Source organism: Cryptomeria japonica, chromosome 2 (genome assembly GCF_030272615.1).
Source record: "Cryptomeria japonica chromosome 2, Sugi_1.0, whole genome shotgun sequence".
NCBI lineage: Eukaryota > Viridiplantae > Streptophyta > Pinopsida > Cupressales > Cupressaceae > Cryptomeria > Cryptomeria japonica.
This window is the reverse complement of record NC_081406.1, coordinates 263,509,398-263,522,098: the sequence shown is the minus strand read 5'-3', so window position 1 is coordinate 263,522,098 and position 12,701 is coordinate 263,509,398. Positions and strand designations below refer to the sequence as shown.

General features: G+C 40.5%; 1 protein-coding gene across 1 annotated transcript in view; it reads right to left on the bottom strand.

The window, feature by feature from the left end:
* The window catches only part of LOC131859925 (glycine-rich protein DOT1-like), a 43,247-nt gene extending 31,491 nt beyond the window's left edge, over positions 1 to 11,756 (bottom strand). Inside the window, exon 1 of the mRNA XM_059214214.1 lies at positions 11,310 to 11,756. Coding sequence (XP_059070197.1) covers positions 11,310 to 11,756 — 447 coding nt within the window. The remainder of the gene's footprint in view (positions 1 to 11,309) is intronic.
* Positions 11,757 to 12,701: the final 945 nt, after the last annotated feature.

Genomic DNA, 12,701 nt, shown 5'->3' with positions numbered 1-12,701 from the left:
CACCTACAAGATTAACAACAAATGAAGAACACCTTCCACAAATGAGAGCAACAAAAGAAATATATAATCATCAAAATCAAAGATTACAAAATAATTTACAATGCATAGTGATGTGCTTTTATAGAGATAAAAAATATTCCCTAAGCTAAATTTAGGAGAACTAAAGTGAAAGCATGAGGAGCTAAAAAAAGATCAACTCTAGCTGAACTAAAAGCACAACTAAGTGAAATTAAGCAAAAAAGCATAACTAGAAGTTAAAATGCTCTAATATCCCCCTTAAGTGAAACTTAGGGAGAAGTTAAAAACCTCTAAATTCATTAATTCAAGATGGGTACCGAAAACTAAAGGCCTAATTAGGTACCCAAGTACAAAAAAGAGATCTCCCTAAGAAGAGAAAATGACAAAACCATGTGCGAAAAAAAATCTCTCCAAAATGGAGAGATGCAATGCATGAAAAAGACATGAATTGCAAAAAGGACTCATAAAGACCCCCCAAGGACAACTTCCTTCACCCCAAGCATCAATCACAATAGAAGGTAACAAGGGGATGCCAAAGGCTTAGTGAAAATGTTTGCAACTTGCTCCTCTATAGGTATGTAATCCAAGATGAGAAAATCATCCCGAATCAACTATCGAATGAAGAGCATATGAATCTCAATGTGCTTAGTCCTCTAATGCGAGAAATGTGAATGACACTTTGATTGCCACACCAAAGAAAAGTGGGACCTTCAGGAGGAAAACCAAACTCTGTTAACAATTGATGAAACCATATAACCTCTTGTCTAGCAATAAAAATTGCTCGATGCTCAACCTTAGTAGATGATAATGCAATATAAAATTGCTTCTTGCAAGACCATGCAATGAGGCTAAAACCAAGACAAAAGACAGCCATAAGCTAACTATTGATCATCAACATCACCAACCTAATCTAAGTCAGTTAATCCAACAACATAAGAGTCTCCTAGTGTTTAGTAAATGCCAAAATATGATGTGCTAGCATGAATATACCTCAAGATACATTTAACATCATTCTAGTGACTATCATGCAGATTATGAGAGAAATGAGATATTAGACCAACCACAAAGGAAATATCTAGACACATGTGTGTCATGTACAAAATACTAACAATCAACTACCTATACAATTTAACATCAATTGAAGGAGTAAAACAACTAGAAGATAACACAATGCTTGACTGAAACGGTGTGAGGGTAGACTTTCAATCAAGCATGCCAAATATTTGAAACACATCGAGAGTGTAGACACTTAAAAATAATTATTTTTAATTATTTTTAATTCCTCACATAATTAATTAATTAATTATGTTAATTCAAATTCTCCTCAACATTAATTAAATATAATTAATATTGTCACTATAGTATGTGACTGATTTATTTAATAAATCAATCCCTTTCTTTATTCTTCTAAAAAATTAAATCCTCACAAATCTTCCTCTTGGTTAATTAATTTCTATTAATTAGTTAACCTACATGATTCCTACAAATCATCTTCTTAATTCATCATTAACCTAATAAAGTCTTCTAGAAACTCCCTAAACCCACTTAACATTATTCTTCAAGTTTTTAATTCCCTCCACTCATTCTCTCTCCTAGTCAAATCCTCCTACAAATCCTAATCCCACCTAAAATTTCCTCTAATCCCCCTCCTAATGAATTGTTAATGGCTAATCATCATGATTAGCCACAAAGTCAACTCCTTGTCCCTTCCATCCATGCACTAGCTTTTAATGCTCTTTTCGTAGGTGAATGTGAGATTTTCAAAATCTCACAATCCTCTAGGCATCTCCTCTCCCAAGGAATTTTTAATTCCTTCTTATTCCTCCAATCCCCATGATTATCCCTTTTTGATTAATTTTAAATTCCTCCTCCCCATTCTTCAAGGAATGTCACATCCCTTTCTCCTCTCAAGACACATTGGGAAGTCTTCCCAATGCACCTTGCTCTTCTCAAGATACCTTGGGAAGTCTTCCTAATGTACCTTGAGGAGTATGGAGACAAGAAATGCCTTTAAGGCATATCTCTTGGTCTCCACACCCTCTCTTGGGCCTTTTGGGAGCTCACAAACAATCCTAGCCCTTCATCTTGAATCCATCCTAGCCATCCATTTTTCCTCTCCTCTTCCTATAAATTGAGAATTCCATCCCTTCATTCTTCATCTCCAAGTTTAGTAATTTTATGCTGCCCTTTTGAGCCGAGGAAATCATCTTAGCAATCTTATCATGTCCAAATCATATCTCATCCACACTTAATCATTTTATCCATATCATCCTCCTAAAATCCATTTCATATTGTGCACAACATTGGAGAGCCATCCACATCAAATAAGAAAGAGGAGCAGATCAAGTGGAGCATCATCCAAGGGCGCCTTCACTTCATCAAGCTCCATCCGAAGGAGAATGTATTGGTTTTTGTGAGGTATATGCATTTGTCCTTGTTTTGAGCATTTCAAATTATGTCTTTGGATTCCATATGATTATATGTTTGATTTGCGTATTTGCTATCTAATCCACCTCACTAATATTTTCCCCTCTTCATCCTAGCATGCCCGGTGGGACCCATGTCCCTAAAAACTAATATTTTTTATGAGTTTTTATGAGTCGTGAGACGCAGGTTCCAGAACAGTGCGAGAGACTGCAAATCAGCGCGAACGCCTCAGGTTTAGCGTGACAGAAAACTTGTTTTGGTGTGAGCGCAGGCGCATCAGTGCAAGCGCACACGCATCAGCACGACTGCATCCTAACATTTAGTTTTGTTTTTTTTCGCTTCTAAATTTAAAAATAAAAATAAAAATTCACTCTCTGTTTGTTTCTTTGCCGCGTGTGCAGGCGTTTTGGTACGAGCATAAGCGTTTTAGCGCGTCCGATTCAAACCAGCATGACTATTTTTTCCAAAATCACTGCTCTGTTATTTGGAATTGAATTTTGAAATTTTACCCGCTAACTCCTATCGATCTCTGTTTTTTAGTTTTAGCGCGAGCGCATGCGTTTCTGACCAGTGCGACAGATAGGTATAAAATCCCTTCCTATTTTGTGTGATTTGTCAATTTGTTTACTGGTTTTATTTGGTTCAGCGCGTACGCAAGCATTTCGGCACCTACGCAGGCATTTTGGTGTGGGTGACTTCACTTCGGTGTGTGTGTTGTATGTGTAGTATAGTTAGGACTAATTTCTATTATTTTAGTTTTGCAACTTAATCCGACCGTTCAAGACTCAGAAAATCAGAAAAAACTACTAATCTCACTGTTTTGTAGGTTGCCTAAGCAAATTCAACCAAATATTGTTCATTTATTTAAATTAGGCACTTATATATTAATTAAAATGGAATGAACCTTTGTCTTGCATGTCTTTTTAAGAAAAGCGTAAAGGTAGGAGAGTATGCTCTCGTCTAGCTAGACGAACAGAAATCTAGACCCTCCAACCTTTTCTTGTTTGATTGTGTGTTTTCCTCTACTGGGTCTACCCTCCCAACTTTCTCTTTGAGAAGGTAAGAGGGGAACGACCCAAGTGAGTACACCCGGACCTGGGGTTCCCAACTCACTATAATAAATAGGCCATTGACTACGAAAGGGTTAATGGTTGGGGCTATATGAGAGTTCACTCTCACATTGGGTGCTTAGTAGGATCCTAGAGATCTCAATCACGCTTGCGTGATTACTAAGTTCTTGGTGCTTCATTGGGCTACAGGCCTCAATTGTGCTTGCACAACTTCGAAGGGTAGCTCCTAATGGGAAGACTTACTAAATACCTTGTTCATAGTAGCCAAAAACCTTTTAGTCATTGGTGCAGGAGGTCGGACCTCCGAAGCCACCCATATTTTTACAACCCTTAGTAGAGACACAAAGTTCGCCATGAGGAGTTTTTATGGGAATTGATGTTTGGCTGCCCCGAGAAGTGAGTGTCATGGAGGGGAGCTAGTGGAGTCAAGCATCTAAGTGTCTTCTCTAGGTAAGCGTAGCTGGAAAACCGATTGGGGTCCAATGACTATTGTCCTTGCCAACCTTAAGAATGTTGTATATGAGCATGAGTGTCTTTGAGTTAACATGAATTTGATCATTGTGTTTCCTTTGTTTGGTACATACTTGCCAAGAGTAGACTAAAAACACGTCATTATCCCCAAACACTTTGCAAAACACTTTTCAAGACACAAACAATTGTCCAAGACACTACCTACACAAAATCCAAAATTGTGTCAAAGCTCCATTTGTCCCCTGTTTCATAAGCCTAAGAGAGAAGCTAAGAGTCCATCCTCTCCATCAATATTCAAGTTTGTCCTTTTGAAACACCAACTACCATCCAAATTAGGGTGGTCATGTCCCTTCATATAACTTGCCATTCGAATCGATCCTCCATCGAGTCATGTTCATGCCAAGAGAAACCTAGTCATCAAGTTTCTTCTAAACCATCACTATCATACCTCCTCCATCAATCATCCTCAAATTTCCTAAGGACTTAGCACATCAAATCAATCTCCCACCGTTATCCAATCAATTATCAAAATCAAAATCCAATCATCCTCTAATCCAATTTAACCTCACATTAAAGTTACATGCCTTGTGAAATTTTATTTAGACCTCATCATTAATCAATTGGCTCTCGTACTTGAAGGAGAATCCTCTCCAAGTACCTTTTGCCTAATCCTTTTTGAGTCGATCAAGACTCTTAACTCACGTCTTTACTTTTCTTAGGATCATTAGTCAACCCTTGGGATAAGAGAGGCTTTTTAGTCATCAATCCAAGGTCTAAATTCTACCCAACTTGGTCATCACCTTTCTTGTGGTTGCATTTGCCACCTAAAATACTCATCCAAGGACTAAGGTGTCAAATTCTAATCAAATCTGGGCTCTAATCCAAGAACCATACCAATCAACAAAATCCCTTGTCATAAAAGACAAAATCCAAAATTCCACAAATATCTTGCTAAGTCCCTTCATCACAAATTCCCACCTCCAAACTTTTCCAAGGTTATTCATGTATGGTTACAACTCGATCCCAAAAGAGAAAGATGGCTAAACAACAATATGGCATGTTGGACATTATAGCCCTATATGAAGATCCCACACAAGATCCTACACAAAGTGGGCAAAGTAGCAATCAAGATCAAAGCCAAAATCCTAACATGGTTAGCCAAGATGAACTTTCTCCGAAAGTGCAAACTTTCCTAGCGAATTCTTATAACCAAGAGATGATGGAAAAGTTTATTCAACACAATCCTACTTCACTTCTAAAAACTCTCCTTGAAAATGGAGCTCAACTTCCGCCTGAATTTAATAGATCTGCCCTCGCCCAACAACCACAAGGAGACCTCACTCCCACACAAAGTGTTGCACCTATTATTCAGACTCAATCAATTGCAGCCCCATCAATCATACAAGCTCAATCAATACCACCCGTGACATATCCCACCGTGGTCTCCATCCCACCTTCTTCCTCCTTACCATCTATACCACTATCAAATCCGATCTCATCTATTATCCAACACACTTCTATACCACCTCCTTTCATTCAACCACATATTTCTATTCCACAAACTTCCCTTCATGCCAACAACATCGCAATTTTTATCCGAGCCGTACTCAATCCTGTCACAATAGTTTGCAGACTGCAACCAACTATCACACAAATCCCTGCGACATCAGTTTGCACATCCCATGTTCCCGCCTCCTCATCATATCAATATATTGGTGGTGGTGCACCTTCTTTGGCTCATTCGATTCTTGGGGCAAATACAATTCATCATTATCAAAGTCCACAACAAGACCTCATCAAGGAAATTCAAGACATGAAAAATATCATCAAGGGCATGAAAGAAAGGACTAATAAAAGGAAAATTTACTCATTTGAAGAGTTTTTCCCTTGTCATTACGACCCATCTATATCAGTTTCACCCTACCCCCAGGATTTGAGATCCCCAAATTCACCAAGTATGAAGGCAAAGGAGACCCCCACGACCATGTCCGAGAATTCCACATCTTATACCAAGAAGTCTCCTATAGTGACCTTTATCTTTGCAGACTCTTTCCCAAGAGCCTCACGGGAGACGCCCTGGCATGGTTCTCATCTCTACCATGAGGTTCTATTGTCTCCTTTCCAGACTTGGCACAAAAATTTGTGGCCCACTATGCTTACAACATGGTTAATGATGTTTCTATGATGGACCCGTGCAATACAAAACAAAGGCCTAGAGAAACCATTGCCAATTTCCTACAAAGATGGCAACATCTTATCAAGAAATTCTAGTGGGACATGCCAGAACAACATCAAATTGAGCTATTTCAAAAGAACTTGGTGCTTGAAATTTTGAGACCCTTAATATCCCAATGTATCAAATCCTTCCAAAAATTGACCGATAAGGCCCTCGCCCTCGAATGTGTGTTGTTGGAGGAAGGAACCTTGAAACATTACTAGAAGTCGACACAAATTTTTTCCTCTTATCATAACGACAAGCCAAAATTTTGGTCTAGAAACAAAAACGTGGTCAATGATGGTGTAACTGATGCAAAGCGGGTCCAAACCATGGCTGCTCCCCCAAAATCCACCACCAATAATCATCAATTCAATAATCAAAACAATCAAAATCAATCCCAAAAACCTCACAACAATGTCTCAATCTAGAGACGACCACCTCGATCGAATAACAGGACTCCAAGAGACTTCACTCCTCTGGCTGAACCTATTGAAATGGTGTTTCAAAAACTTTTCCAAGCAGGTGCAGTGGTTTTTCCAATCACTCACCCGTTTGACCCCAATCAACCTAAACCTAGATGGTATAATGAAAATGAGTATTGTGAATACCATCGTATCAAGGGGCATGACACACGAAAGTGTATGAAACTGAAAATCTACATACAAGATCTCATTGATAGGGGTAAGATTGAAGTAGCAAATGCAAAACCTAGTAATAACAATGACAAACTGAAAATGTACCAGGAACCCTTCCCGAAGCATGATAAAGGAAAAGGCTCATCATCTAACGCAATGGGTTATGACTACACTAATCACATAACCGACTTTGATTTTTTAGTAGGTTGCATTGAACCTATAGACAATCATGTCAATGTCATAACCATCCAAGGAGTTAATCCTCCTTCTTCCCAAAATAGACCAAATCCTGCTAGGATAGTCATTCTAGGCACCACGCATTCCACCTCCCATTTCTAGAATGACTGCAATGTAACTACACGCTGAGGTAAAGTCACCATCCAAGGAATCCCTCCCCCACCAAATCCCCCATCCATGTCTTCCACTCATCGATATGACCTCCTTGACCAACTTCGGAGGACCCCCGCATAGATCTCCATTTTGGAACTTCTTAAGACTTCCCTAGTCCATAAAGAAATTTTGGAACAAGCCCTTCTTGAATCACACGTTCCTGATAACATCGACGCCACTTAATTCTAATCCCTCATTGGAAACCTTGCTACCCTGCAACACCTTGTTTTTACCTCCAAAGATGCTCCCACAGATGAAGACCATAACAAACCTTTGCATATCGAAGCTCTTATCCACAAGCATAAAGTCAAACGTATTGTGATAGACGGTGGATCTGGGCTTAATCTGTGTACATACAAATTAATAAAACAATTGGGACTTTCTAGGGATCTGGTAGACACATCAGGAAGGATCACAATAAAGACATATGATGATGTAGAAAGAGTTTCAAAGGGCATGATCACCTTGCCTCTTCAAGTGGGCCCCATTACAATTGAAACCCCTTGCCAAGTACTAGATCTTGATCTCCCCTACAACATTCTCCTCGGATGGCCATGGATTCATTCCTTGCAGGCCGTACGCTCCACCTATCACCAATGCATCAAATTCCCCTATAATGGAAGAGAGATCACTATCAAAGGTGATCCCCAACCTTTTCAATATTGCAAACTATTAGAGGGGAAGCATCTGTATCATTGTCCATTAAATAGACCCTCACCAACACCTCCATCTGACACATCAAATGTTGCCTCCACTTCATCTCAACCAGATAATCAAATCAAGATCTTGGACAATGGCTTTGGAGAATACAAATCAGAGGACGTCTTATTAATAGGCAACCTCCCTCTCTCTCCTAAGTCATTTGGCAAACCAAAAGAGCTCAAAAAGGACCCGAAACCAGTCTTGCAATGCCAAAATACCATCTTCCAGCAATGGTGCCTACTTAATGAGGAGAGCCTTGAAGCAGATGTCTCTTTGTGGTTATACTGGGAAGAGGATGATGATCCAGCAAAAGTATCCAAAAAAATGTACCCAAAAGCATCTGTCATACTTGAAAAATGGGTTACAAAGGACACGGCCTGGGACCAGAGGAGAAAGGAAGAAAAACACCCATAAATCTTATCTCCTACAAATACAATAGAGGCTTAGGGTACACCCCGATGCCTAAGATTACTATCGTCGGTGCCCCTTCTAGTCCTTCTTTGGATATCAAAAGTGTTGACGAAGAGGAATTCCACGAAATGCCTTATGAATACGAGAAAGATATCTTCTCTGATGTTTACATCAATACCATCACCCCCGTAACCCCTCCCACTTCACATGAGCTATATCTTGTCCATCTTGAACTCATTGACTGGGGCCAATGAGACAAACCCACTTTAGATATCTGCGTCGACAATAATGCTCTCATTTCTCTCCCGATGACACAAAATCTAGAAGATTGTAACGGGATCGAGGGTATCCAACTACATGAAAAGGGATACTTTGGTAATCAGGACAATGCCCTTAGCCACAAAAAAGATAATAAAAGGAAAAGACATGATTCCCTAGGTGAAAACCTCCCTGAGGCACCTTTGGATGAACAAAAAATAAAAACAAAGGGTGTATCCGAAAGTGAAAACCTAGAAGAGGCACTTGATGATGAGGGACTTGACCTCCCTACCATTGGTTACCTTCCACAGGATAGATCGAATTTGTTGATAGAAGAAACATACATCATCAACATGGGCACCGAAGTCATCCCACAAAATGTTCACATTGCTAAGTCCCTCACGGAAAAAGAGAAACAAGATTTCATCAACTTCCTTACAGAGGTAAAAATCAATTTTGCATGGTCCTATGCCAATATGCCAAGGTTGGACCCTGCCTTGGTGGTTCACAATCTTGTTGTTCGCCCAGATGCAAAACTTGTAAAACAAAAATTGCGCAAAATCCACCCACATATTGCACTCCTGGTCAAGGTGGAACTCCAAAATATGTTAGATGCAGAATTCATCAAACCTATAGACTACGTTGAATGGGTTTCCAACATTGTACCTGTTGGCAAACTAGTTGGGGGCATCCACATCTGCACAGATTTCCGAGATCTAAATAGAGCTTGTCCTAAAGATGATTTCCTGCTCCCTAATATAGATATGATTGTGGACCTTATAGCAAGACATGAGATGCTCTCATTTATGGATGGATTTTTTGGATACAACCAAATCAAGATTGCAGATGAGGATTAGCATAAAACCGCATTTACAACACCATGGGGTACTTTTTGTTACCGGGTCATGCCTTTTGGCCTTAAAAATGTTGGAGCTACATATCAACGTGCAATGACAACAATTTTTCATGACCTCTTGCACAAAATTATGGAGGACTATGTGGATGATCTGCTAGGCAAATCCAAGACAAGACAAGAACACATCCCCATTCTAAAACAGATCTTCGAAAGATTGAAAAAATACAAACTGCACCTAAATCCCAAAAAGTGTGTGTTTGGCGTCACATCGGGAAAACTACTAGGATTCATTATTTCCCGCAGAGGTATCGAGGTCGATCCCGCAAAGGTAAAAGCTATTTTGGAAATGCCTCCACCAAAGACTCTCAGACAACTACGCAGTCTCCAGGGAAAACTCCAATCAGTCAGATGTTTCATTTCACAGCTAGCAGACAAGTGCCATCCATTTGCACACCTATTGTGTAAAGACACAAAATTCAAATGGGACTACTTATGCCAAAAGACCTTTGAGAAACTGAAAGAATATCTAGCATCACCTCTAGTGTTGATGCCTCCTACTCCTGGAAAACACCTTATTTTGTATATATGTGTTACTGTAGTGGCATTGGGGGCATTATTGGCATAGACAGATGACCAAGGGAAGGAACATGCCATTTACTACATCAGTCGAACACTGGTAGGATATGAACTCAATTATACCCCCATTGAAAGAGCATGCTTAGCATTGGTGTTTAGCATGCAAAAATTCCGACACTATATGCTAAACAACAAAACAAAGTTGATTGCTAAAACTAATCCACTTAAATATCTCCTGTCAAAAGTTGCTCTCACTGGTAGAACCGCCAAATGGGTCATGCTCCTAAGTGAGTTTGACATCGAATATGTGGACAAAAAAGCAATCAAGGGACAAGTTATTGCAGATCAATTGGTTGAAGCTCCACTTCCAAGGGACCATCCTCTCCTCACTGAATTACTAGATGAGTTCATTATGGCCGTTACCACATCCTCCACATGGCAGTTGTACTTTGATGTCTCCTGCACCCAAAATGGATCGAGGGCAAGAGTATTATGTTAAGAGTATTCGAGTATTTACTTGATTAATTAAACATTATTTGTTTAATTATTTAAGTTCCCTTTATCTTTTTTACACTTAAGCTAACTTTAGGTGCATATAATTAATTATTATGTGCAAACCTAGGTTTTCCCTTTTAGGGTTTCTTGACCTATTAAAGGTTGAGTTCTTTCTTTTCATTGTATGAAGAAGGATTATTATTGACAATACATTTTGGAGATTATTGAGCTCTCATCTTTTGGAGCATATTTTTCCTGTGTATTATTTCCTTATGTGATTTGCTTCATTGCTTCTCCTTGTAATAGATTTTTCAGCTTGCAAAGATTATTTGGGCTCCTGTGGTGTTGTATTTCCTCAACTTCTTCATGGTATCAGAGCTTCAGATCTGCATCTACCTGTTCTTGTTTTGAGAATTTTTGCTTTGGAAGCAGATCTGGGGTTTTAGGAATTTTTTATGTATCTAGGGTTTGACCTCTTTTTTGAGAACTTTGGGCCTAAACGGACCTCACCATCATGCTCAGAAGGCCTGAAAACCCCTATGGTCATATAAAATTTGACCTATTTTGGTTCCTGAGCCTTTGGGAGCAATTTTTTTCTCAGATCCAAGCCGTACAGCCCTTACATGTAGATCGAGAAAAAAATTTTGAAAAAAAAATTATTTTTTGCCATTTTACAGCATGCAGGCCGAAATTTTCTTTTAAAAAAAAAATTCTTTCAAAAAAGCAAAAAAAAAAAAAAAAAAAAAATTTTTGGGAAAAAGTTTTTTTGAGTTTGTGGGTACCGGACTGACAGGCCTGTCAGACCTGTCAGTTCGGCCTCTGCAGCCCCCGCTGGCGGCCCCATCGGCCCTGCGTTCTCCAACGAACTCGCCTCCTGCGGCCCCCAGCTCCCCGGCCGCCGCCCGATCGGCCCGCCGCCGCTTGCAGCCCCCGGCCTCCGCTCCCTGCGGCCCCCAGCTCCTCGACCGCTGCCCGACCGGCCCATCACCACTTGCAGCCCCCAGCCTCCGCTCCCTGCAGCCCCCAGCTCCCCAACCGCTACCCGACCGGCCCGCCGCTGCTTGCAGCCCCCGGCCTCCGCTCCCTGCGGCCCCCAGCTCCCAAGCCACCGCCTGACCCGGCCTCCCTGCTGCCGACTTCCGCCACCCAACCCGGCCTCCTCCGCCGCCTGGCCACTTGGCTCCGCTCCACCCAGCCCCCGGGGAGGCTCCGCCCTGCCACCAAGCCATCACTAGGCCACCACCGGAGCTCCACCGAAGTGCCGCTCCCTGGCCTCCTCCGCCCAAACAAGCCACCAGACTTCTTTTTTAAAATTTTTCAGGAGGGATTTGGTTTTTTGGCCCTATCTTGGGCATACAGAGTCATTTTTTTGAAAAAGAATAGGTGTCAGAATGTTGGTTTCGAGGCCGACCTCATGGTGTTGTAATTTTTTCTAATTTTTCTGTTTGACTATGTTTTTTTGCAGTCAAAGTGAGGTCTCTTTTTTGCACTCCGGGAGACATAAAATGAGCATCCGAACTCTGTTTTTTGAAAACTTTATATTTTTGGAAAGCTTGTGTTGTGTACTTTTCAGAAATATGAGTTTTATTTCTAGATTCTACTCCATACATATTTTATTCAATTTTTTGCTTTTCAGCACTCTGGTGGATATCGTGGTTGTTTCAGGTCCTGGGATCTCTTCTCTGAGTAGGATGTCTCTATTTTGGTTCATGTTTCTTTTTCCAGTCTTCTTATCATTGTAGCTTGTATTTATGCAAACGCACTGAGATAAAGTGTCATCATGCATTGTTTACTTAGAATCTTGCATATCTTGTGTCTTGTTGTACATGCACTATTGATCAAGTGCCATGAGGGGGTTGATGTTTGCCTATTGTTTGCCATCTTCCTTTGTCAAGTGAGTGTTCCTTCCATGACATTCGCCTCATGATAATGTGTCTCAACACCTTTGATGTTCTTGGTTCTTCGTCACATAGTTGTTTTTGGCTATCATTTTCAGTGTTCCTATCCCTCTCCGACTTCCGCATTATGGGGAGGTTTATCTTGTTGGTTCTAATGCTTCCATGGTTCGATTGATCAGCTCTTCACGATTTGGTTTCTCATGCCATCTGTATCTTCGATTTCAGTTGTTTTTGCCTTGTTTGCCTCCTGATTCGAGTAGTGTCATTTGAGGGCAC